Raw genomic sequence first — 23,278 nt, forward strand, 5'->3', positions numbered from 1 at the left:
CTCTTTTCTACTGCTACAGACAGACTAACACAGCCACCCAGCTAGAATGGTAATTCTGGGGATCTCCAGGTTCCACCTGGAGGTTGGCAACCCTACTGCTGTGGATTAAGCCATCTGAATCATGATCAACATTATCTTATATTATTAGTTAAGTAGTTTGTTTATATGTGGAACCTCAGGAGAGGTGGTAACACTGAAGAATGTCACAGGTTGGGCAGTAGCCTCCACTGGGAGAGGCAGGGAAAGTGAGCCAGAACAATATCTGTCAGGGTTACCAAACTCCAGGTAGGGCCTGGAGTTCTTCTGGAATTTAAACTGATCTCCACACTACAGAGATTAGTTCCCCTGGGGGAAATGACAACTTTGGAGTGCAGACTCTATGCTATCACATCATGCTGACCTCCCTCTCCTCCCCAACCTATGCCCTCCTTAGGCACCATCTCCAAATCTATCGGAATTTTCCATGCTGGAGTTGGCATCCCTAGTTTCAAATCTGTGGCCCCCTTTCAACTCCTCTCCTCCAGTAGTCTTTACTGCTTTTCTACTACCACTAACTAGAAGTGTTTCCCCCTCTCTCCTTTTGGTTGCTTCCAACACCTTTTTCTTTATAACATTAAATATTTCTTATAGGACCCAACCAAGTTACAAAAAAATCTGTAAAAGCATTTGGGATAAGAAAGTAAAAAAGGAAAACACACCAAGCTAAATCTAACAATCCTGGTAGATCCTAAAGCACAACAATTTCCTTTAGCTCAGCCTTGTTCCTTTCTCATGTCAGCCTCTTGTCCTTCTCGCTGCAGCCAGTCTCCAACAAAGGTTTCTCCTCTCTTCTGTGGTGCTTTGATGTGTCCTTACTTTGTTTCTGGTTCTCTTGTTTATAAGTTTTATATCTGGCACTCCCTCCCAGATCCTGATTAATCATTAAAGGCAGCTTTAAATTTCAGTTCTCCAACCCTCAACAGGAATACTTCATTTTGGTTTCTATTTCCTAGGCTGACTTACAAGCTTTGTGCCTGAAATGGACCCCCCCCCCCACCCCCCCCCCCTCTGCAAAGGCTACAATTTTCAACATTAAACAAGAATCAAATACAAAATTATAAAAACTGTTTACTTCCTTCACAGAGATTATCTACTGATGGTAGAGATTTCCTATGCACAGGAAGATATGGGGGTGAAGAAATCCAACTGATTTACTCCCACCCCACAGGCACCATGTCCTCTAACTTGGATGTAGAGACGGAAGGCATATGCACACTTCCTACACTTCTTGAGAATATCCCTGGTAACATAAAGTAGCACAAATATGATAGTCCTGATTATGTTGCAAGATATGCCATCGGTGTACTATGTGCTGGTCAATGACCATGAATACAACTTACTTACTAGTAGGAGGCTGAAGTTGGTTCCTTATTCGCAATTCCTTATTCATTCCTTATTCGTTACTTATTCGTGTAGTCATTCAGAAACACTAAGGAGAGTGAGTTGGAAAGCTCTGAACCCCAAAATAAGGTCTGGACCACCACATTATCATATACCCCCACATTCACAGGACTCTCCCCTTCGAGGGGACATAGGCTGTATCCTGGTCCAAAGCACGGGTCTGGTGCCAGCTGCTCCAAAGTGCAGTGCCCCTAGGACAATCACATATAACCCTAACCCTAATAACCCTAACCCTAATCGTAATAACCCTAACCCTAATAACCCTATCCCTAACAGTCCTAACCCTAATAACCATAACCCTAATGCTAATAATCCTAACCCTAACACTAGTAACCCTAACCCTGACCCTAACGCTAACTATCCTAACCATATCCCTAATACTCCAAACCCTAACCCTAATAACCCTAACCGTAATAACCCTAACCGTAATAACCCTAACCCTAACAATCCTAACCATAACCCTCATAACCCTAAACCTTACCCCAATAATCCTATCACTAACCCTAATAACCCTAACCCTAACTGTAATAACCCTAACCCTAGTAACCCTAACCCTAACAATCCTAACCCTAATAAACCTAATCCTAACCCTCGTATCCCTAACCCTGTTATAACCCTAACCCTAATAATCCTAACCCTAATCCTAACAACCCTAACCCTAGTAACCCTAACCCTAACCCTAATAACCCTAACCACAAGCCTAATAACCCTAAACCTAACAGTTCTAAACCTAACCCAAATAACCCTGAACCTTACCCTAATTATCCTAACCCTAAGCCTAATAACCAGGGCCGGCCTGAGGGGTTTCTGCGCCCTAGGCGAGGCTGCAGATGCCAACCTCCCGGTGGGGCCTGGAGACCTCCCAGGTGGTCACCCCAATGGGAGCCCAGCGACAGGGAAGCTGGGCACTCGGTGGGCGGCTGCTACTCCAGTGGCAGGTAAGGAGTGCTGCCAAGGGGGGGTAAAGGGCCGCGCGGTTCTGGGGCGTGCCGAGGTGGTTGCTTCAGGAACATCCGCTTTATTTTTTCTCGCTGAAATTTTAAGTTCTTTTTGCAACATATACAGCTTGTCACTAAAGTGGTCATCTGGTCCAGTAGAGGGCATAAAGCTGCAGCAATCAGTTTGGGAAAGTCTATGGTCACTTCTGGTCTGATGGCCAGCGATGATGTGCTGGCCGTTCCTATTATAAGTTTCGTTTTTGATGCCATTTATTCTGCTCGCTGTGTCATTGTTTACACAAAAGGAAAGTTTAAAAGTTCTCCGTAAGTCTGGTGATTTATTGCTTTCTTGCTGGTCCGCCGCACATTCAGTCGTAATCCGCTTCCTTCAAGCTGCCCTTTCCGCCTCCCGCTTTAAATTCAGTCTATTCGGGATCGGGCATTCCCCTCCCCCTTTCGCTTGTTTGGGGCTTTGGGATGGCTTTGCTGCATTTTATCGATTGTTTGCTGGGTCGTGGCTTCACTCACATTTGTACTTGCGTTCATTGCGTATCTAGAGAAGATCATTCCTTAGGATCCTTGTGCGCTCTATCCGGGGTGTGCCTCTTGGTGCCATGCTGGCTCCATGCCATGGGCGCCTTTTGGGGCAAAAAAGTACCTGAATTCTTTGGCTTCCGCCTTGGGAGAGGCACCTCTCGCCCCCCAGCCCCCCTCCAGGGGGCCTGGGGGGGTCCAAGATCAACTCTGACCCCCCATCGGCACGTTTGTGGGACGCTCACATCAGAGCTACAATGGAACATGTCCGCTTTTGAGTTGCCAAAAACCAGAGGTCCTAAGCAGCCGATATCTCTGTCAAACCCTGGGAGTTTCATTGTCCTGAAAGCTGCAATAACTTGCAATTTTGCAATCTCCCATTCCAGTCTGTTTCTGAAATTCCTTTGACGTGAAACAGCTACTCTGAAGTCCCCCGCGGAGTGCCCTGGGAGGTTGAAATGTTCTCCTACAGGTTTCTCTGTTTTGTGATTCTTGATGTCAGATTTATGTCCATCTATCCTTTGGTGTAGGGTTTGACCTGTTTATCCCATATAGAGAACTGAAGGGCATTGTTGACATTTGATGACAAATCCAATGTTAGAAGATGAGCAGCCTGAGATGGCATAGTTGATGTTGTTAGGTCCAGTGAGTGTGTTGTCTGGGTGAAAGCGGCAGCAAAGTTGGCATCAGGGTGTGTTGCAAGCTCTGATACCAGTCTACATGTTTAAATTAGATGCTGTATTATTGAAGGTGATGAGTAGTTTGAGATTGGGGGGCTGTCTGTGCAGTGGAAAAGATTCCCCCCTTTCCTTATTCAAATCTTCTGGGAGGAACTCCAAATAGAAGGCCATGTCTTCTTGCAGGGGACAGTCTCCAGAGCATGGTGAGATGTCAGTTGAGGTGGTCCAAAGATTGTTTTGAGGTGCAGCCTCACTCCAGTGTCTGCCTGTGTGACTGCCCTGGGGGCACCACACTTTGGAGCAGCTGGCACAAGAACCTCGCTTTGGACCAGGACACAGCATATGTCCCCTCAAAGGAGAGAGTCCACTGAACATGGGGGTGTATGAAGTGTGGGGGTCCAAACCTCATTTTGGGTACAAAGGGCCCTTTATTCAAATCTTCTTTGAAATACAGGCCTCTGGGAGGCACTCTAAATAGACGCTCGTGGCATCAGAACCAGTGTTTGGACCAGGCATCACTGGATGTCATCTTGCAAGGGACAGTCTCCAGAGTGTGGTACTATGTCAGTTGGGGTGGTCCAAAGATTGTTTTGGGGTGCAGCTTGGCCCCAGTGACTGCCTGTGTGATTGTCCTGGGGGCACTGCACTTTGGAGCAGCTGGCACAAGAACTGCACTTTGGACCAGGACACAGCATATGTCCTCTCGAAGGGGAGAGTTCGCTGAACATAGGGGTGTATTAAAGGTTGGGTGTCCAAATCTTATTTTGGGGTTCAGAGCTTTCAAACTCTCCTCAGGTTTTTTTGGATGAATTCATGAATAAGGAATGAATAAGGAACTGGGAATAAGGAACCAACTTCAGCCTCATCTTACTAGTCCTGATAGTGGATGAGGTTTAACTTGCTTTCCAAGCCAACAGAATGAGCTACAAATACCTCTTCCAAAACTAAGTTTTTGGGGGCTGAGCTAGGTTTCCAACCTCCAAGTAAGATCTGAAGTTCTCCCAGAATTATAATTGATCTCTATAGACTACAGAGGTCAGGACCCCTGGAGAAAATGGCAGCTTTGGAGGGTAGAGTCTATGGAATCACATCTGTGCTGAGCTCCCTCCCCCAACTCTGTCCTCCCAATGTTCTGTCCCCAAGATTTGACAATCCTACTTTGAGCCCAATCTATCTCACTCCACCCCCTGCCCAAAAGATCAGCTTGAGGGAAAGGAAACTGAGCCCCAATCCTCTTCCTCCCCAAACAGGTCACTAAGAGAAAGAATTTCTCCCACCATACAAAAACACATTCCAGGTATGAATGCCATAGGTCTTCACTCGCTATTATGAATTAAAATTCACGAAGTCTGGATACCTGTCATTGCAGTGCAACATTTATAGTTCCACATGGTGACATCCTTTCAAGTCCACTAAAATCATTCTGCTTAGAACAGCACTGTTATTTAGGAAGTCTGTAAGATGCCTTACATCTTAACCTTGAGGTAAATGGCATCTTGTTCAGTTATAGAAAAAATGTAATAATATACATGATAACCAAAGCATAGGGATACTTCATATTATTTATACACATTAAAGTATAGAAACAGAAACCCATCACACCCACTCTTTGTTTACTGGTATGTTTTGCATTTTCATACCAGAACATCAAATATCACTTAACAATTTTGACAACTTCCCATTATATTTGCAAATAAGAGGTTCCAGGATTATGGTCTAAATCTGTTAGTTTTTAAAAAATGTATTACACTGCAACTGAATTGCTGTGTTTATCTGACACCAAAAAGTTTTGGTTCTTTGTTTACAAGAAATGAAGCAGTCTACATTGTTGTAAGAAATATCAAGCTTGAATCCTGGGCAACCTCACCATATGCTGGGAAGCTCCTTTATGTGTGGCAACAATTCACACCATACCTAAGAACGTCAATTTCATCTTTCAAGGCCCTGGATTCTTCTGCCAGACCAGTCAGTTCATCATTCCGATGCTGAAGCTCAACCAGTTGTTTCTCGAGCTCTTCACAGTGAACACGATAATCATCTTTTGCAGCTTCAAGCCTTTTCATAAACATAGCGGAATTACTAGAAAATGCTTTACATTATTCACTTATTTAATACTACACATTTATACTTGTGCAGTACTGCACACTTATTTTATGCCTATAGTGGCAATATAAAAACTTTTTTAATAACTTTGGCACAAAGGTGTGTGTATGTGTGTGTGTATTCATATATATATGAATGACAAGGGGCAACTTAGCATACACATTTCCTTTCCACAATCCACTGAATGGCTGCTCTAGAATCACTACATTTCAAAAATGCAGTTTTGTACTTTATTAACAAGCAACCATTAAGAGAAATGGATAAAAAGGGCATTATAGAGTCTCTACATTATAAAAACTGATTACTACTCATAAGACATGTGGTAACTAAAAATGAGCAAAAGAAGTGAAAACAAAATATGGTTTATCTGCAGATTTGATGGGATTATGTTTTTTAAAATTCCTAAACTAACTGATGACTTATGTTTGTGAGAAAAACCTGTGCACTAGATACTATGTTCTGTATCTCAACCTCTGTGCAGTGATTTTTTTTTTACCAATCTCTGGTTCTTTTATGTACTACTAACTTGATGTTGTTCCATTATATGAGCTGTATGATTTTGCTGTGTATTTTTGCATTATTTTTGTACTAGGAGTAAGGCCCGTTGTGGGAAGAAATACAACGGTATCTAGAAGGAAGCTCCAGGTGAGTGTCCCGGCTGTGGTTGGTGAGGAGGCAGAGGGAATAGAGGGAGGCAAGCCATTTTTATTTCCTTCTGCTTAGCTATAAGGCAGGGCTGTCCCAAGTCATTTTGCTGCCCCAAGTGGATAGTATGGGAGGAGAGCCTCATGGTAACAGGTATGGTTCCCTCCATCCCTGACTTATGTTAATTTGCCGCATGACGGAGTGAGCTCCCATCTCTGGTCTCAGCTCCTACCAACCTAGCAGTTCGAAAGCAAGAAACTGCAAGTAGATAAATAGGTACCGCTTCAGTGGGAAGGTAACAGCATTCTGTGCATCTTGGCGTCTAGTCATGCCGGCCACATGACCACAGAAATGTATTTGGACAGCGCAGGCTCTTCGGCTTGGAAACGGAGATGAGCACCGCATCCCTAGAGTCGGATTCGACTGGCTTTCGAGCAAGGGAAACCTTTACCTTTACCTAGTTTCAGCTAAGGTAGAAAACCACCTCCTCCTATGCCATGTCTTCTGGGTTCCAAGAGTCTGGAAAACAGTTCCATAGCCAGTTACGGGGTTGCCAACTCTGGGTTGGGATTTACCAGTAGATTTGAGGGGTAGAGCCTGGGGAGGGGAGAGTTTGGGGTGGGGAGGGACCTCAGCAGGGTATAATGCTATAGAGTCCACTGGCAGCCACTGTCTCCAGGAGAACTGATCTTGGTCATCTGGACATCAGTTGTAATACCTGGAGATCTCCAGGTGCTGCCTGGAGGTTGGCTTATGTTAATTTGGGTCTATGCAGTGGCAGCTAAGGTAGAAAACCACCTCCTCCTATGCCATGTCTTCTGGATTTCAAGGGTCACACCATACATAATAAAATATTGAGAAAAAGTATCACACAAAGTCAATGACATTTAAATTGTACAACATAAAACCAATAAAAATGATAAAACAACAGATTGCCAAAATTAAAAGCAGCAGAAATATCCTAGATCCATAGGAATTCATTAAATCAGCAATTAATTAAAAAAATAAGGAACTTGTGTCAGTCTGACAGCAGGAAGTTTTACACTAGGCATCTAAGTGTGCTCCATAATTCAAAAGTGACCCACAGAAAAGGCCAAGGAATGGACAATCCATTGGGGTAGAACCCTAAGCAGAAGCCTCTTGAGAAGATCTGCGCAATTAGGCAGGCTAACATTGGAGAAGGCATTCTCTCAGGTATGCTGAACTAGGCTAGTCATAGTTATAATCTATAATCAGTGCTTTGAATCAAGCATACTGAAAGTATATAGGAAGCACACTGCAAGCAAGTGCAGCTGAGCCATGAATGGAGCAACAGGACAGTGCTCTGCATCGACTGGAGCTTCAGAACCGTCTTCAAGGCCAGCCTCGCAAAGAGATCATGGTATTAACCTGGTGGTTCTCAAACTGTGGACTGGAAACCTGCAGTGGGTTATGAGTCTTTTACAAATTGTTCACAAGGCCAGGAGGGAAGAAGAACAGGGTGAGCTGGGAGATGAGGTTCTGGGAGGTTCAATGGCAAATTTGGATTTGTCTGTGCATAACGTGCAAAATTAACCATGGCATACAGCCCACTGCTCAATATATATTTATATATACTAAACATAAAAAAATATAAACTTGTTCAGTGTTAACTGGTGTGAAAGTCCATTTTATGTTGGAGAGGGGGAAAATAGAGATTCCCCAAAATACCGTCAGTTTAGAACTGAAAAAGCTGGAGAATCACAGCATTAATTAATCCATGAGGTCAGTGGGATTGACGATGCTAATACAAACCATTAATCTCTACCTGAAATTTTCTTCTTGCAGTTGTTCCAGCTGTAACTGTGCATGGAAATACTTTTTTGTAACCACAGTGTTTGTATCATCAAGAGAGCCATCCAGCTGGTCCAATCGATCATTCAGGACCTCATTTTCAGACATTAAACTATTCTTTTCCTCTTGAAGGGCAGCCACCTAGAGATACAGAATCCACTTTAGGATTATTGATTCATCAAATCATCCAACAAAATGTATTGATATTCAGCCAATGCTGGAGAAAAGTGACCCCATCCAAATAATCTCAATACGGATGAAGGACAATAAATACATAAATAAATAATGAAAAGGTCATTTTGCTGAAATATCTTAGTTATTGTATTGTGCCAATGTACACTTATTTATATACACTATTATACATTAATTAGGAAGTAGTGATTTAATTTTCTGTTTCTCTCTTTCCCATAATACTAGAATTCATGAGCACTCAATGTGGTTAATCAGTAGTAGATTCATGACAGACAAAAGAAAGTACTTCATGACAGTAATTAACTTGTAGAACTCACAGTCACAGGATGTCCTCATTTCCACTTGTTGTATTGTCTTTAAAAGGGGATTAGGCAAATTCATATAGCATATGTCCATCAATGGCTATTAGCTATGATGACTAAATGGAACCTGTATGTTTAGAGCCAGTAACTCTCTGAATACCAAGAGGTGAGGGGGTAGGGGGGGGAAAAGGGAAGACTTGGGGCTTCTTGATTGGACATGTGGCTGGTCACTGTGTGAAACAGAATGCTGGTCTAGATGGACCACTGATCTTTTTCAGCAAGGCTATCCTTATGAACCTTCAAAGATGACATACTATTTACAGGAAGGTACTTTGCTTTCTTGTGTAAAACTCTTTAATAGAACCTTGAATGGGGTAGAAAATAGCCTTTGTTCTGCTTCAGCAAACTCCTTCATATGCTTTTTCTAACAGATTCATTACCTCACACAGCTCACTTTCTTGTGTGCTCTATGTAGCAGCTGATGACAAAGAAGATACGAACTATGGTTGTCCAATTTGATCTAGGTAAGGCAGATGTCTTTTATAAGAAAAAGATAATGTTTCTAGGTTGCTATGGAAGGAGAAACCAAACAAGACACACAATGGGGAATCTATAATATAGGTGGGGAAAGCTTTCCAGTTTGTAAACTGAAGACACAAAGCAGCACGCACTGACTAAAACTCAGCAGTGAATGGTTTTGGCAAAAAGCAATTCCAGAAGCCAACAGCATTTAAATATCTATACAGCAATATACATGGGAAAACATGCATTTTGTAATTATTTCTGAGTATGTTGCCAGTAGAGAAAAAGGGAACACAATGGTAAGTGTATTGACAGTCATAAAAGAGCAACAGATTAAAAGAACAGAGCCTCAAGCTTTTGCTAGTGAAAGCCACTGTGTTAATTTTAGTATCATACCATAACACCAGAGCATGTCATGTTAGTTCATTGGTACTTAGATGCAATACGCTGTTTGGATTACTTTCCCCTGAAACAAAAATAAACCTACCTTTCTTATATTCTTGTAAAGTATCATAGGAGACCTTATAAGTGAATTTATTAACAATTAGTTTAACCAAGAATCATCATTTTTTGTTGTTTTTCAACTAAAAATATATATTCAATATATGAAAATATCTGAGCGGTACTACTTGGTAGTATCAAATAAAATGTTTCCTATCTATTAGATTGGAGACACTTAAGCAGTCATGAATGTAATATGAGTTAGGGTTAATTTAGGGAAATTATTTCAGTTTCTCTCCTATCTTTCCCATAAGCACATAGGGTGGTTTGTAGATGTTATTATTGCATGAGTGCTTATTAGCTGATACCTTTGTTCTTCCTTCATCAAAGGAACCTGAAGCCAGTTTAGGGAATGGGACCCACCTACACATGAACCTGCCTTACAATGAATTCAGGGCCAGTACTCAGACTGGCAGCAGCTCTCAGACAGAGGTCTTTCACATCACAGACAGACCTCTCACAGAGAGATCTTTCACATCCAGAGGTCATTTCGGGGGGATCGCGGGGGATCGCAGTTCCCCCGGGTGAGGTACGGGGGGTGGGGCACATGACGAAGCCCCGCCCCCTGCTTCCGGCCACCCCGCTTCTGGCCCTCATTCAGCCAGGAGGAGGCAGGAGAAGAGGGAGGGTAAGTTGCTTCCCATGGGGCTCGGCAGTGGAGCTGCAAGGCCGCCGCCGGCAGCCGGGACCGTTGAGGGCGGGGTGTGTGGCCTTATGACACACTTCTGGTGATGTCAGGGGGTGTGGCCTTATGACACACTTCCGGTGATGTCAGGGGTGTGTGGCATATGCTAATGAGTTATGCTAATGGGTTCCCCTAGCTCTTTTTCTACGGAACGACCCCTGTTCACATCACCAACTACCTAATCTTTTTAAATGGAGATGCTGGGGATTGAAGCTGGAACTTTCTGCATGCCAAGCAGATGCTCTTCCACTGAGTCACAGCACTCTCCCCACATGCAGCTGCCTTACATGGAGTCTGACCACTGGTTCAACTGCTTCAGCATTTATTCTAAACCAGGAATACAAAATCAACAAAGGACAACGGAGTGAGAGAGCTGCTGTAACCAAAAATACCAAACTCCGAAAGTGGGCTGCACCTCAAAGGCTCCCGATAAGAATTCACAAATAGTAACTCTACTGAAAACAGTACAACACTGTAATCAAATACAAAGTCAGTACAAATGAACTCACAACATTTACAAAAGCACAGTTGCCAAATGAACAAATAGGATGTAATTAACCGAAATCAAACTATCCAACAGCTGAGACATCCTATAAAATTGGGAACAATAACATTCAAAGATTACAATAACCGCAAGGAACAATTACATTCAGAGATAACAGTAACAGCGATACAAGGTCCCGGCATAGTTTCCTTGTTTCCATAAGAGTTCTTCTTCAGTCGCTATTACAGTGAGAATGAATCTATATTGTATGAAACAGTATAAAAAACTTTTAAAGCCTCCCAAAGGAATGACCTTTGGTGATAATCTCCCGGTCTCCCGTCCAGGATAATAAGCTTACACTTTCATCAAAAAGGAACAGTAAATCCGGCTCAGCCTGCTGACAATTCAAAAGTGGGAACATATACTTTGTATTTGATTACAGTGTTGTACTGTTTTCAATAGAGTTACTAGTCGTGAATTCTTATTGGTAGATTTTTTATATTCTTACTATATATGATTTGGGGGCCTTTGAAGTGCACCTCACCTTCAGAGTTTAGTGTTTTTGGTTACATCAGCATTTATTCTGACAGGCAGAAGCCCTCAAGCATCTCAGCCAGAGGAAGGTTTTGCCTAAATTCAGTCACCTGATCCTTTTACTGGAAATGCCAGGGACCAACTGAGGACCTTCTGCATTCAAATCAGGTGCTCCAGCGTTGAACCAATGTCCGTACACATTAAAACTTGAAGCTGCTTTGTAATAAGTCACATTCCTGGTCCATCTAGCCCAGTACTATCTATACTGACTGGCAGCAGCTCTCAAATGGTTTCTCTAAGCAGAGATGCTGAGAATTGAACCAGACAGTTTGTGCATGCACAGGATGCACTGGACCAATCAGCTATGGTCCTTGTTATAAAAACCTCTGCCTTATGCAATGTTTGGTCAGTTTCCTTAAGAACAAATCCTGTTTGGCTTTGTTGGAGAACTCTGGCAGAAAGAGTGCATTATGCAAGTTTGCAGTGTTTAAGAAGACATTTGTACTTTATATTCATAATTCTGCCTTTTATAACAGCCAACACAGAATCCATTCATAAAAAACATAATAAAATTACTAGCCTAAAACAAAGGAATAATAAGATAAAAGTATCAGGCACCATCATTCCACAATGAGACTCAGCCAAAAACAAATGTGCCTTACAGACAAAGCCAGTTATCAGCTTTTGCCAGAAGCCCAATGGAGTTAATGGGTCTTCACTAATCTCCTAAAACCACAGAGATACCCTGCTAGGCGAGTATCTAACAACAAAGTATTCTATAACTGCAGGGCTATAAACAGGAAAAAAACACTCCTAAAAGTGATCCCATTATTTGATCCACTGCACCAGCATAGAAAAGCACAGGCCAGGGAACACAGCTCAGCTGGCATTAAGTCATGGCTTATGGCATTATACTGGTGCCTAGACCAAAGCAAGAAAACAGCACTGCAGTAATGCTGAACGCCATCCTATCACATGTTGTCCAAAATGAAACTCTGTGCACAAGGATGCAAGCACAACCTGATGTACAACCTTTTCAGCATACGGTGGGATCTGAAAGCTCCCAGGAGAACTGCACATTGCATTTGTCATATTAATAAAACTGCCAGCACAGCAACATTTTATGTCCCAAAGTTCTGCTCCATAATCCTTTTCCCTTGATCCATCCCATGCTAAAGGGTACAACCCTTTCCAGATTATACGAAGCGGATACATATTTTTTCTATGCCAGAGGACACAGGCTAGTACCTTTGTTTCCTTTAAAAGATAACAAGATATTGCTTTTGTTAAGTCAAGCGCTGTCAGACTATGGGATGTTCTACCCCAAACAGAAGTGCTGTAGTCATAAAAAGGAGACAAACAGTGCAATGCTATTTAGACTTATGCCCTGCTAGACCAATTGAACTCAATGGGCTTGGAATGGTGTGACTCTGCTTAGGACTGCATGGAAAATGGCATGGAGGAAGTGGTGTATAGGGCTCATTTTGTCATAATGGAGATGTGCCTACAAAAGTTAAAACTGTGTAAGGACTCTGTCAGGGACTGTGAAGAAACTGTTACCTGGAATTAAACGAAAAATATGCTTTCACAGAGCTTTCTCCTAAATTTTAATTCAGTTAACAGAATGGCATTGTATGGTTAACAACATATTTTGAAGCTGTCATAAAGACCGTTTATAGGTATCATTAGTTTAGTGTATGAATGCCACACATTAATGGAGATATGATCTTACAGTACAATCCTATGCAGTTACTTCAATCTAAACTTATTCCCAGTCTGAGCCGGCTGGTCAATGGAGTAAGTCTGCATAGGATTGCACAGTCAGCAAACTAAGGTCAGTGCGTTTCCCTTTATAAAAAACACCTGAATAAAACCCACGAGCTTACCTGTAGGTCTAGCTCTTGACATCTTTGCTTCAGTTCTTCTTTTTCTGCAAGTACTTCATTAAGCTTTTCCAATGCTCTTTTCAGCTTGAAAATGAAATTGTCACTTTCAGTTATTTAGCGACACACAAAACTTTAGTCTGTTTCTTCCCTACATACTGAGCATTAGCAGCTCCCACCCACTCACCCTGCCCACTGGGAAAACTATGGCCAGGTCCTGAGAAAAATAAAGTATGTTTAATAAACACATGGCATATTGTTTGAAGTGTGACCCCACCTTTAATTATTCAGGTTGTTTCCAGAGTTAGTTCTATAAAAGTCCAGTAACAAGACCTTTGAAGTCATCAATCTGAATTCCATATCTACAAAATTGGTATTTTAAATTATACTAGCACTGGGACATTCAGCATCAATCCACAGGCTGAAATTGACTATGCCTTCCCAGGCACTGTTTTGGGCAATGCCCAACGCAGAGCTGAAAGAGTATTTCCTTCAGTGATGACTTTCCCTTTGGACGCAAACAAATACAGGTACACTCAATATTAAGTCCATTAGTTGGAAAGTAATTAGACATTTAGAGTAGAAAATCATTAAAGACCAAAATGTTGCCATTGATATTCATTTATTATCTATCATAATTACCTGTTGCTCCAGATCACCAGACAAGTCACTTGCAACAAAGCCAGCTATTTCTTTGCTCATTAACTACAATAAAAAATTTAACAACTTAGATACAATGAAGTATGCTACAAATGTGAACCCGCGATACTCGTGGGAGGGAATCGCAGCCGGGCTGGAGCAGCCAGTGTCCTCCACCATAGAGGCTGGGTTGGAGGAGCTGCTGGTGGGGCTTGTGGCTGGCACTGCTGCCGCTAAACCCAGCTTAGGTCCCCTGTCCCACTGCCAACAGTGTGTTCTCTGCACTTGCACAGAGAATGCTATTTTAATTTTGGGGGGATTTAACATCCCCCATGTATTTTATTTTTATTTTCAGGTTTTTCTGCAAATATGAGGAGTGCCCCAAGTGTGCAGAAAAAAACTCTTTAGCCTCCATGTGGCCCCAATCCACAGATTTAGATATCTGCAGATGGTGGCCAAGGGTGGATAAAAGTATACAGACAGAAGGAACATCTGTGACCTGGACAAAAAAGAAAAGAACTCGGCACATGGTCTTTCCTGGAGTTGTAGGCTAGACCAAGCTACAATTACAGCTCAGTCCTAAGCAGAAATACAACCTTCTAAGAGCTTAGAAGCACATAACTCAGTTTAGGATTGTCCTTGGGAAGACAATCTAAACTCTCTTATGTAGAAAGGTTTATTGTGCCATTATTCATAGTCTGACCCCAAAACCATATACACAGGTAACAGTTACAAACCATAAATAATTTCTGCTTATACTTTTAAACAACAGCTTTCTCCTTCAAAATGCAAGAATAGAACAAGCAGTCTGACTGGATCAGGTAAAAAGATTGGACTGTTTTTCAATTATTTACATTATTTTAGGAGCTCTCTAGAAAAACCAATGACAGTACATCTATATTTAGACAAATATCTGGCATTTCCCTCATAAAGAAAAACAGCACTATTCACACAAAAAATGTTTACACTTAACAATAAGCAGCTATAGATCCTTTACTTGCCATAACCACTGCCCCCATGTCTCCAGCACAACCAAACCTTGTCTAAGCAACTTAACCTGACTAAGCAGCAGACAAAAGAGAAAAGAGGGGGAAGTTAAGCAACAGGTGGGTTGGGATCAGGTTGTGAGTCAAGAGCCTAGGAGTGATTTATTATCTTTCCCAAAGAAAATGGTCCATATTTGATATACATTTTCAATCTGGTACATATTTTGTACATATTTTATTCTTTCACTGTAAGGAAAACTGGGTCAGCCATGTATGAGTGGAGGGGATACCTACCTATTTCTAGCTGATTAATACCAATTGTTTAATCATTGCTATGGCCCTAGAAATCTTGATCGATTTGATTCCTGAATACGGAATAGGGCTGCCAGGCCATTCCTGGCAACCAGCAGGAGGCGGGGTGAGGGGAGAGACATGAGGGCGGCTGTCCATGACGGCATGACATCACTTCCAGGAAATCTCAGAAGTGGCATCACGCCAGTGACTCTTAGGGAGGACTGCTGTCACTTCCGGGTTTTGTCCAGCAGTGACATCACACTTGATGGCCCTTTTAAAAAACTTTTCTTACGCCACGGTTTATAGCAGCAGGAGGAAATGGGAGCTGGGGGGTAGGGGGATCCCTTACCCCCAGTAGGGACCTGGCAACCCTGATAAAGAACTGACAGCATCTTTAAATGTATATAATTCATGCTTACCTCTTGTATAGCAGCCATGACAACATGTTGGACAGACTCTTCTAGTGTCATTATAACTTGTATATGTTCTACAAGGCAAGCCAATTTGCAAAGGGTTTTTTTGTAATAAGACATAATATAAAAGATCTTTGTTCTGCAGTTCTCTTCTGAAACATTTACTGCACTTAAATTTTTTATTTGCTAAGGCAAATGAAGACTCAGTTTATACATACTGCTATGAAAGGACTCTTGAAATGCACTTTTTAATTTACTTTACTTTTTTCCCAGTATGTTAAAGGAAGGGGGCTGTGGCTCAGTGGCAGAGCATCTACTTGTGCTGTGCCGTGTCTGTATTCTGTAGCACTGCAAGATGCTCAACAGAGAGTTGTACAGCCAGTACAGTTGACTCACTCATGGCCATACAGTGATAGGGACAGCACAACCTGTGATCCTTCACTTTCCAAAGGCAAAGAAGCCTTGCAGGAGAAAAAAAAAAGCTGGCAACCTCATTCTTGTGGCCAGTATTTCTGATGCTGTTCAATAAATGTGTGCATATCTTTACAGCTGGGTTTCTGTATGTTTACAATTTGGTGGATAGGGATCCGTTTTCTCCTCATTAGAAGTCTCTCTTCAGCATACAAGTCACACTGAGAGGGGGCTGAAGGGGCTAATTCACTGTCTGAACAGGTATACTCTTGCAAGATGGTAAGAGAAGAATCCTGATGTTTCACATTACCCCAGATCTCTGCTAGCATGTGATAAGTCATGCAGCCTGCATGACAAGAGAGACAGCTGGATAGACAGGTTGCTGGGATGAAAGGGAGCAGCTAGAAGTACTAAGCCCATGATGCATATGGGAGTGCTGGCCGAAATGAGGCACTTGTGGGACTGCCAGTCAGTATGAGTAGCGCATCTCAAGTAATTGTGGTTGACGGGGCAAAACCTCAGCTGTGCCTGGGATTCCACAAGCAGGGTTTCAACCAGTGGCCTTGCATATACAAAGCCTGTGCCTCCTCAACTTTCTCTGCAGTCCTCCCTGCCCTAGTATATATGGATAGTGTTGATGTCAGGGCAGCAGGGGACTCCTAATGCCCTATGTTATGTGTTGGCCCTGTATGCCCTGTAGTTGAGTGTTTGGTGAGTGGATTACTCCTGGCTATGAGACTTCTGGGTTCTAGTTTGGACTGTTCTTTCTATTTGGCTGTTGCTCAGCCTGTTGCTAGCAAAGTGGTGATTTTTGCCTATGTGTCAACATAGTAACGTTGCTAGCAAAGTGGTGATTTTTGCCTAAGTGTCAATCAGGACCCATGACCCTGACAGGCACAGGAATGCTTCTGTGACTATGCAGTTGTGTGTTGCCTTGTTTCTGCACCAGGATCTGCATTCTCCTTGCCTAGCAAAAGGCTGGTGCTCCTAAGCACTGGCAACTTCATAACCTGAATCCATGTGCTTTGAGATCTTAAGTGTGCTAGTGGGTTCCCTCTACAGAGTGAGCTATTGGAGTGTGTAAGTAGTGTGTCCAGAGTATAGCCAGATTTCCTTTCCTTTGTGTGCCTCAGGCGAAGGGGAAATGGATGTAGGAGGGGACTTGAACCCACACCAGCAGAGCTCTTTCTAGGGCTCCTCCTGGCAATGCCATGATGCTTGTTTTAGTGGAGGTCACTTGCTGTATTCTGTGTGGGACATCAAGGAGATGTAGGCACACCAGCACACACTGGTTGGTTGTTTCTATCTGCCTATCATGGGGATGTCACTGGCACACCACTCTTGATGGGTGGCTTTGCAGTGAGGTTGCTGTGGACTCTTGTGCAACGGCTATGTTCTATGCATCATAGAGTGATGTCTTTTCTGTTGCCTCTCTGCTGAGCAGACACAGATACAGACTAGTGGTACTGCCACAGTGCTTGCACAGGGGTCTTAGGATTGGGCTAATAAACATAGTTTTGAGTCTCTCTCAAATACTTTTAAATTGGTAAACTAAATTCCCATTTAACAATTAGTCATATATAGTGTATTGAACATCTCATAAGGAGGAGTGGACAGTTTTATCACTACAAACTATTTCATAATATCTCTATGCAATCTCTTTCACCACAGTGTAAAAATCTGCCACACAGTTAATTCACACGAAATTTTTTTTAAAGAGACAGCATGTTATACCTTGTTTCTTTTCACAGTTGACAGCACAGCCAAGAATAAGCTGCAGTAACCTGCCCAGTTCTACAGGATCGGAGTGTTCTGATATCTGACTTAAATCAGGAAGGAGATCTTCTGAAATCTGCTGGCCCAAAAACTGTAAAGAATTTTGTCTTATAATTTTATAATGCCAAAACATGTAGCCCACAAAGGTATATATCTGTTGAACCTACTATAAACATAGGAAGAAACTGGTGAGGTTAAAAAGCTGTTTGGCTTATTTGCAAGACTGAACACTTGGGCTGCAATCCTAAGAATATTTTCCTGTGAGTAAGCCCAACTGAATAAAATGGCACTTAATTCTGAGTAGGCCTACTTAGGATTGCTCTCTTACTTTTCTATCACACATGAACACGAAAAACTAAAACTGCATAAGAGCTGTACCTAATCAGTTAAGTCGTCTGTCATCACTGGATGACTGAGAGCATGCAAGCTGCTTATAGGGCAATTGTGTGGTGAGAACTGCAGCCTCAGAGTCCTCAGCCAGTTCACAGACAAATGACACTGGATGAAGCTTAATGTTAGGAACTATGCTAGAGATGCAGCAGTATATGCTAGAAGAGAAGTGGCTGTAGCAGAAATTCAGAATAGGAGGAGGATGAGTAAAAAAGGTAATGCAGCAGAACTTCTGCATGTAATACCTTTCTTAGGAACAGAAGACTGGCTGTCCACAAAAAATATATGTCCGCCTATCTGAAGCATCATGGCATAGCACGTGCACACACATACACACATACACATACATATACATGTACACACACACACAAAATGGAAAATATTTATATTGTTCATAAAAATATTTTATAAAAAGCCTTCCCTTTTAGATGTTTTAGATCTCCTGATACAATGAATTACAGATTAAATTTATGGAGTAGAGAGTAAAAATGACTTAGTCACAGAATATGTAAGTAACCCCACCCAAGCAAGTTTTACACGTATAATGTTCTATTATTTTTAAGTCAACAAGGAATGTAAACCATACAATAACATTTCATAATACACAGCAAATGGGGTACAAATTCAGGTTTAGAATTTGAATTTTAAAAATGTTGATATTCTAAACAGACTGCAGGCCTTTTCATACCTCATGATAATAATCCATAATTCCCTGAAGAACCTTCTTCAAATTACTGGCCTATGAATGTTCAAAAGAAAAAAAAAAGAACTTGGTTATAATTAAGAATTCATTTTTTAGACTTTCTTAAAGTTTGTCACTACATCTCTCATGTACTCTCCTTACTGGGCCAGAATCACGCGCGAACATTTAAGTATCATTAAAGGTTCCCTTTAAATGGGTTTTGTAAGTGGGGGCTGTGCAGGAGTGGAGTTCAAGCGGCAAATTCACCCCAAAGTGGTGAATTCGCCACTAGGACTCCACTCCCATGTGACGCCCACCATCAAAATCCATTTAAAGGGAACATTCCCATTAAATTAGTTTTGGAAGAGGACGCTGCACAGGAATGAAGTCCAAGCAAAACAAGCATAGCTGCTGGAAGCAAAACAAGCATAGCTGCCGGGTGAGTAGCTTGGTAACCGGCCAAAAGCAGCTGGGACACTGGCCAAGCAGCTTGGAAACCGGCCAATGAAGACATCATGTTGTGCTAGTCTTCATTTCAGCATTGACTGATTTTTTGGACATTCATTTTTGGACTTTACTTTGATATTTTCGATTCACTTGAAATTATGGGCTATTTGTGATTGAAGTGGTGCTCCTTTGGAGATTGAATACATTTCATTGGAGAAATTTTCAGTGTGTTATGACATTTTATATAAATTTATATGTTTAAGGTGTGTCTGCTATTCCATTACAGTTAGTTTTGTGTTGGCCATTTAAACCTAACAGCTGATGGGCAGACCCATTAGCAGGGCTATTTTTGGGCAGGAACACACAGGGACGGAGTTCCGGCTGGCTCCCGAGTTGGCCACGCCCAGCAGGAACTCATTAGCATAATAGGCCACGCCCAACAGCAGAAACTCATTAGGATTGGCTACTTTAGGGGTGTGTGGCCTAACATGCAAAGGAGTTCCTGCTACAAAAGAAGCCCTGGGTTTTGACAACAAACAAGGTAAACAGAATAAGAAGCAAAAGGTGGGTGTGGCTGGATGACCACACTTCTGGTAACATGGGGGTATGGCCTAGTATGCTAATGAGCTGTGGTGTCAGGGGTGTGGCCTAATATGCTAATGCGTTTCTGCTGTTGGGTGTGGTCTATTATGCTAATGAGTTCCTGCTGGGCTTTTTCTACAAAAAAGGCCCTGCTCATTAGGCTGCTAGGTTTAAATGGCTGACAGCCATTTCAGAAGCTGGTTTCACTTCCACCTGCTTGGAAGCAGGGAAGGGAAGTGAAACCGACCCGTTTAATGGCTGCCAGCTGGCTCACAAACCATTCTGATGAACTGGGCTTGATTCAGGACGAACTTTGGTAAACAACTGAAGATGAAGCTTCACGGAGAGGTGCACTTCATATCCAAGAACAGGAGTGGAGTAGGGTAACTGGGGGAGGCTGCTAGGGTCACCAGCCCTGGATGGTGCAGCTTGTGCAGTCCCTGGTGAGACTGGGAATTCAGACCACTCCCACCAGTACGGTGCCCATGCCTAATGCAGTTTACCTCCCTACCCTCTCATAAAGGTGGGAAGCTACTGAGAGGGAGCAGCTGGAGACCTAGCACAAGCGGAAGGATGCTGTGGCCTGGGATCAGCAGTGTTTGGAAGGTCTCACAGCAGTTCAAGGGATGGCTACAGTGCAGCCCAAGCAGCTGGTAGCTGTCACAAGGGACATGGACGGGTGGCAGGTGCAAACTGAGGGGCTGCTTGCAGTCACTGGTGATTCATCACTGGTGATCCATGGCCTTAAACCAGCCCCTGCGGCCCCCTCCACTTCACCAGCAGCAGCATAGCGGTCGTGCAGAGCCAGGCTGAGGTGGGAGGTGCCCCCGATGCTGACCACTGGCCACCTGTGGCAGGCCATGTGTACTTTTTGTTATCTCTGTGCCACATTCCTGGGGGTCACCCCTTTGCTTCACAGACTTACTCCTGGGGGGACCTGCTTGGGTCCATCCTGATATGTAGGCTAGTGGCCCCCCTTCCCCTTTTGCTTATACTGCTGCATCCATTCTGTGTAGTGCGTGGTCTGTGCCTTTAAGAGGGTGAAGTATGTGCCATGGGCATGGCCTGGTGGTGTATGGCCCTGCTGTTTGCCTCCTTTTTAATCATGCGCCACTGTGGTTGTCACCCTGTGCTTGGCTGGTTCTCCCCTGTCCATCACGGCTGCAACACCTTGTAGGCAGAATGGTATTACTGCTTGGGATGTCACTGCAGCCCCTGCAGCCCTACTGCTGGGGTGTCTGCCTTGTCCCCAGCTTCTGTGGGTTCGCTTTAGGGAATGGAACAGTGGTGCTGCTGCACTAGTGACTGGGCACCTCTATTTTGGCAGCCTTCAGGATTGCATTGTTATACATGTAAAACTGCCTTTTTTATTTCTAGCCCACACAATAAGAGTCACATCCAACAGATATGACAGTACAAAAAATTAAATAGCACGCTGTAGTAAGAGTGTTGGACTAGGGTCTGGGAGACCCAGATTTGAATCACCATTCTTCCATGGAAACTTGCTGGGTAACCTTGGGCTAGTGACACACTTCCATCTAACCTACCTCACAGGGTTGTTGTGAGGATCAAATGGTTGAGAAGAGAAGAATGTAAGCTGCTTTGGGTCCCCACTGGGGAAGAAAAGCAGGGTATAAATGAAGTAAAATAAATAAAATAACGTAGAAACAGCAACAATCTCTCGCTTATTATACTGTCAGTCCTTTTCACTGGCTGAGGTTCATAAAGTTCCTCAAGCACAAAGGTGAAGAGAAGAAGAGAAGAGATTGGATTTATACCCCGCCCTTCACTACCCAAAGGGGTCTCAGAGTGGCTTACAAACTCCTTTCCCTTCCCCCTCCCCACAACAGACACCCTGTGAGGTAGGTGGGGCTGAGAGAACTCTGACACAAACTGCTCTTTTTCAAGGACAGCTGTGCCAGAGCTTGTGACTGACCTAGGTCACATCAGCAGGTGCAAGTGGAGGAGTGGGGAATCAAACCCGGTTCTCCCAGATTAGAGTCCGCACACTTAACCACGACACCAAACTGGTGGGTGGGGCTGAGTAGCTGGTCTTCTAGCTCTGGCAGCTGGAACACACATTCTTCCCTGACAGCAGTCATATCAAGAACAGAGAGTGGGTGAATTCTGCACACGTGAATCCGTCTTTGGCTGGAGGGCACAAAAAAGAACCTTGGTCTAACCAACTTCCCCTTCAGAGTTTAAACTATTAAACCAAACTTTCTCCAGTGGTATAAAAACTGTTTATTTGTGGAATAACTATAAAATCTTATTGAATAAAAGGACAGAGACTTTCTTGTTTACCTTTATTCTCCAGTTGTCACCAACGTCTTCTTTAATACGGCTTAGCCAAGCATCGTCAAACCAGGCAGCATCACTAGAACAAAATTAAGGTTTTTTTTAAAAAATATTACAGAAATGATTGACATTCACAACTGAGCTCCAACCCTGTTTCCCCTCCTGGGCAAAGATGGTTTGCCCAGTAGCCTCACTAACATAATTAGGCAATTCAATTAACTAAACTTACTTAAATTTGATGGGTTCTTTTTCTTTCCCATTTCCTTCCCCCCATATTCAGATCAACACTATTTGATAAGAATGGATAATGTAGAAGAAAGAGAAGTGGAAAGAAGATGGTAATAAAAGAAGCAGATGGGGGTAGCTTGAAGAAAGGGGTATCTACCCTGAACTTATTAGAAAGATATAATTTTATGTTATCCTTTAAAATAAAACTGACAGAACAAAGTGTGAGTCCAGTGGAATCTTTAAGACCAACAAAGTTTAATTCTGGGTATAACCTCTTGTGTATAACCTTAGACCTGCTTAAACTCTTAACCTAAACTCTTAAAGCAACTACAGCTGCGGTGTCACTAATATGCAGATGATGATTTGGTGGAAAAATATAAAACTAACTAATGCTGTGTCATATAAAGAGAACATGTATAAGATGTTTTATAGATGGTATATTACACCAGATAGATTAGCTAAACAAAATGTTAATTGCTCTGATAAATGTTGGAAATGTAAAAATAAGATTGCTTCTTTTTATCACATGTGGTGGTTATGTGATGTTACAAAGAGGTACTGGAGATGGATTCATGAGATAATGGAAAAAATAATAAGAACTAATATCCCGTTTACTCCAGAGATACTGTTATTGAATATATTTCTGAAAGACTTTGATAAAGCAGATAGGTATTTGATAGTTCATATGTCAACAGCTGCAAGGATAGTATATGCCAAATATTGGGAAATAATGGAAATACCAACGAAACAAGAGTACGTGACGAACTGACACTTGAGATGAGAGCCGGTACAGAATGGACTTTTCAAAAAACTTGGAAGAGATTCTACAATTGGTATAATGTAAATGTAACTGATAGATAAATGTAGTAATTTGAGA

At 42.6% G+C, this 23,278-nt stretch overlaps 1 protein-coding gene across 1 annotated transcript in view; it reads right to left on the minus strand.

Annotated features, from left to right (window-relative positions):
* HOOK1 (hook microtubule-tethering protein 1) overlaps positions 1–23,278 on the minus strand; it is a 51,270-nt gene that overhangs the window by 14,580 nt on the left and 13,412 nt on the right. Inside the window, exons 3-10 of the mRNA XM_015419674.1 lie at positions 22,180–22,252; positions 18,853–18,903; positions 17,733–17,865; positions 15,594–15,661; positions 13,898–13,960; positions 13,259–13,342; positions 8,127–8,293; positions 5,507–5,647 (exon numbers count right to left, since the gene is read on the minus strand). Of these exons, the coding sequence (XP_015275160.1) occupies positions 5,507–5,647; positions 8,127–8,293; positions 13,259–13,342; positions 13,898–13,960; positions 15,594–15,661; positions 17,733–17,865; positions 18,853–18,903; positions 22,180–22,252 (780 nt within the window). The remainder of the gene's footprint in view (positions 1–5,506; positions 5,648–8,126; positions 8,294–13,258; positions 13,343–13,897; positions 13,961–15,593; positions 15,662–17,732; positions 17,866–18,852; positions 18,904–22,179; positions 22,253–23,278) is intronic.

The sequence above is a fragment of the Gekko japonicus genome, unplaced genomic scaffold (assembly GCF_001447785.1).
Source record: "Gekko japonicus isolate JY-2015 unplaced genomic scaffold, Gekko_japonicus_V1.1 scaffold1347, whole genome shotgun sequence".
Lineage (NCBI taxonomy): Eukaryota > Metazoa > Chordata > Lepidosauria > Squamata > Gekkonidae > Gekko > Gekko japonicus.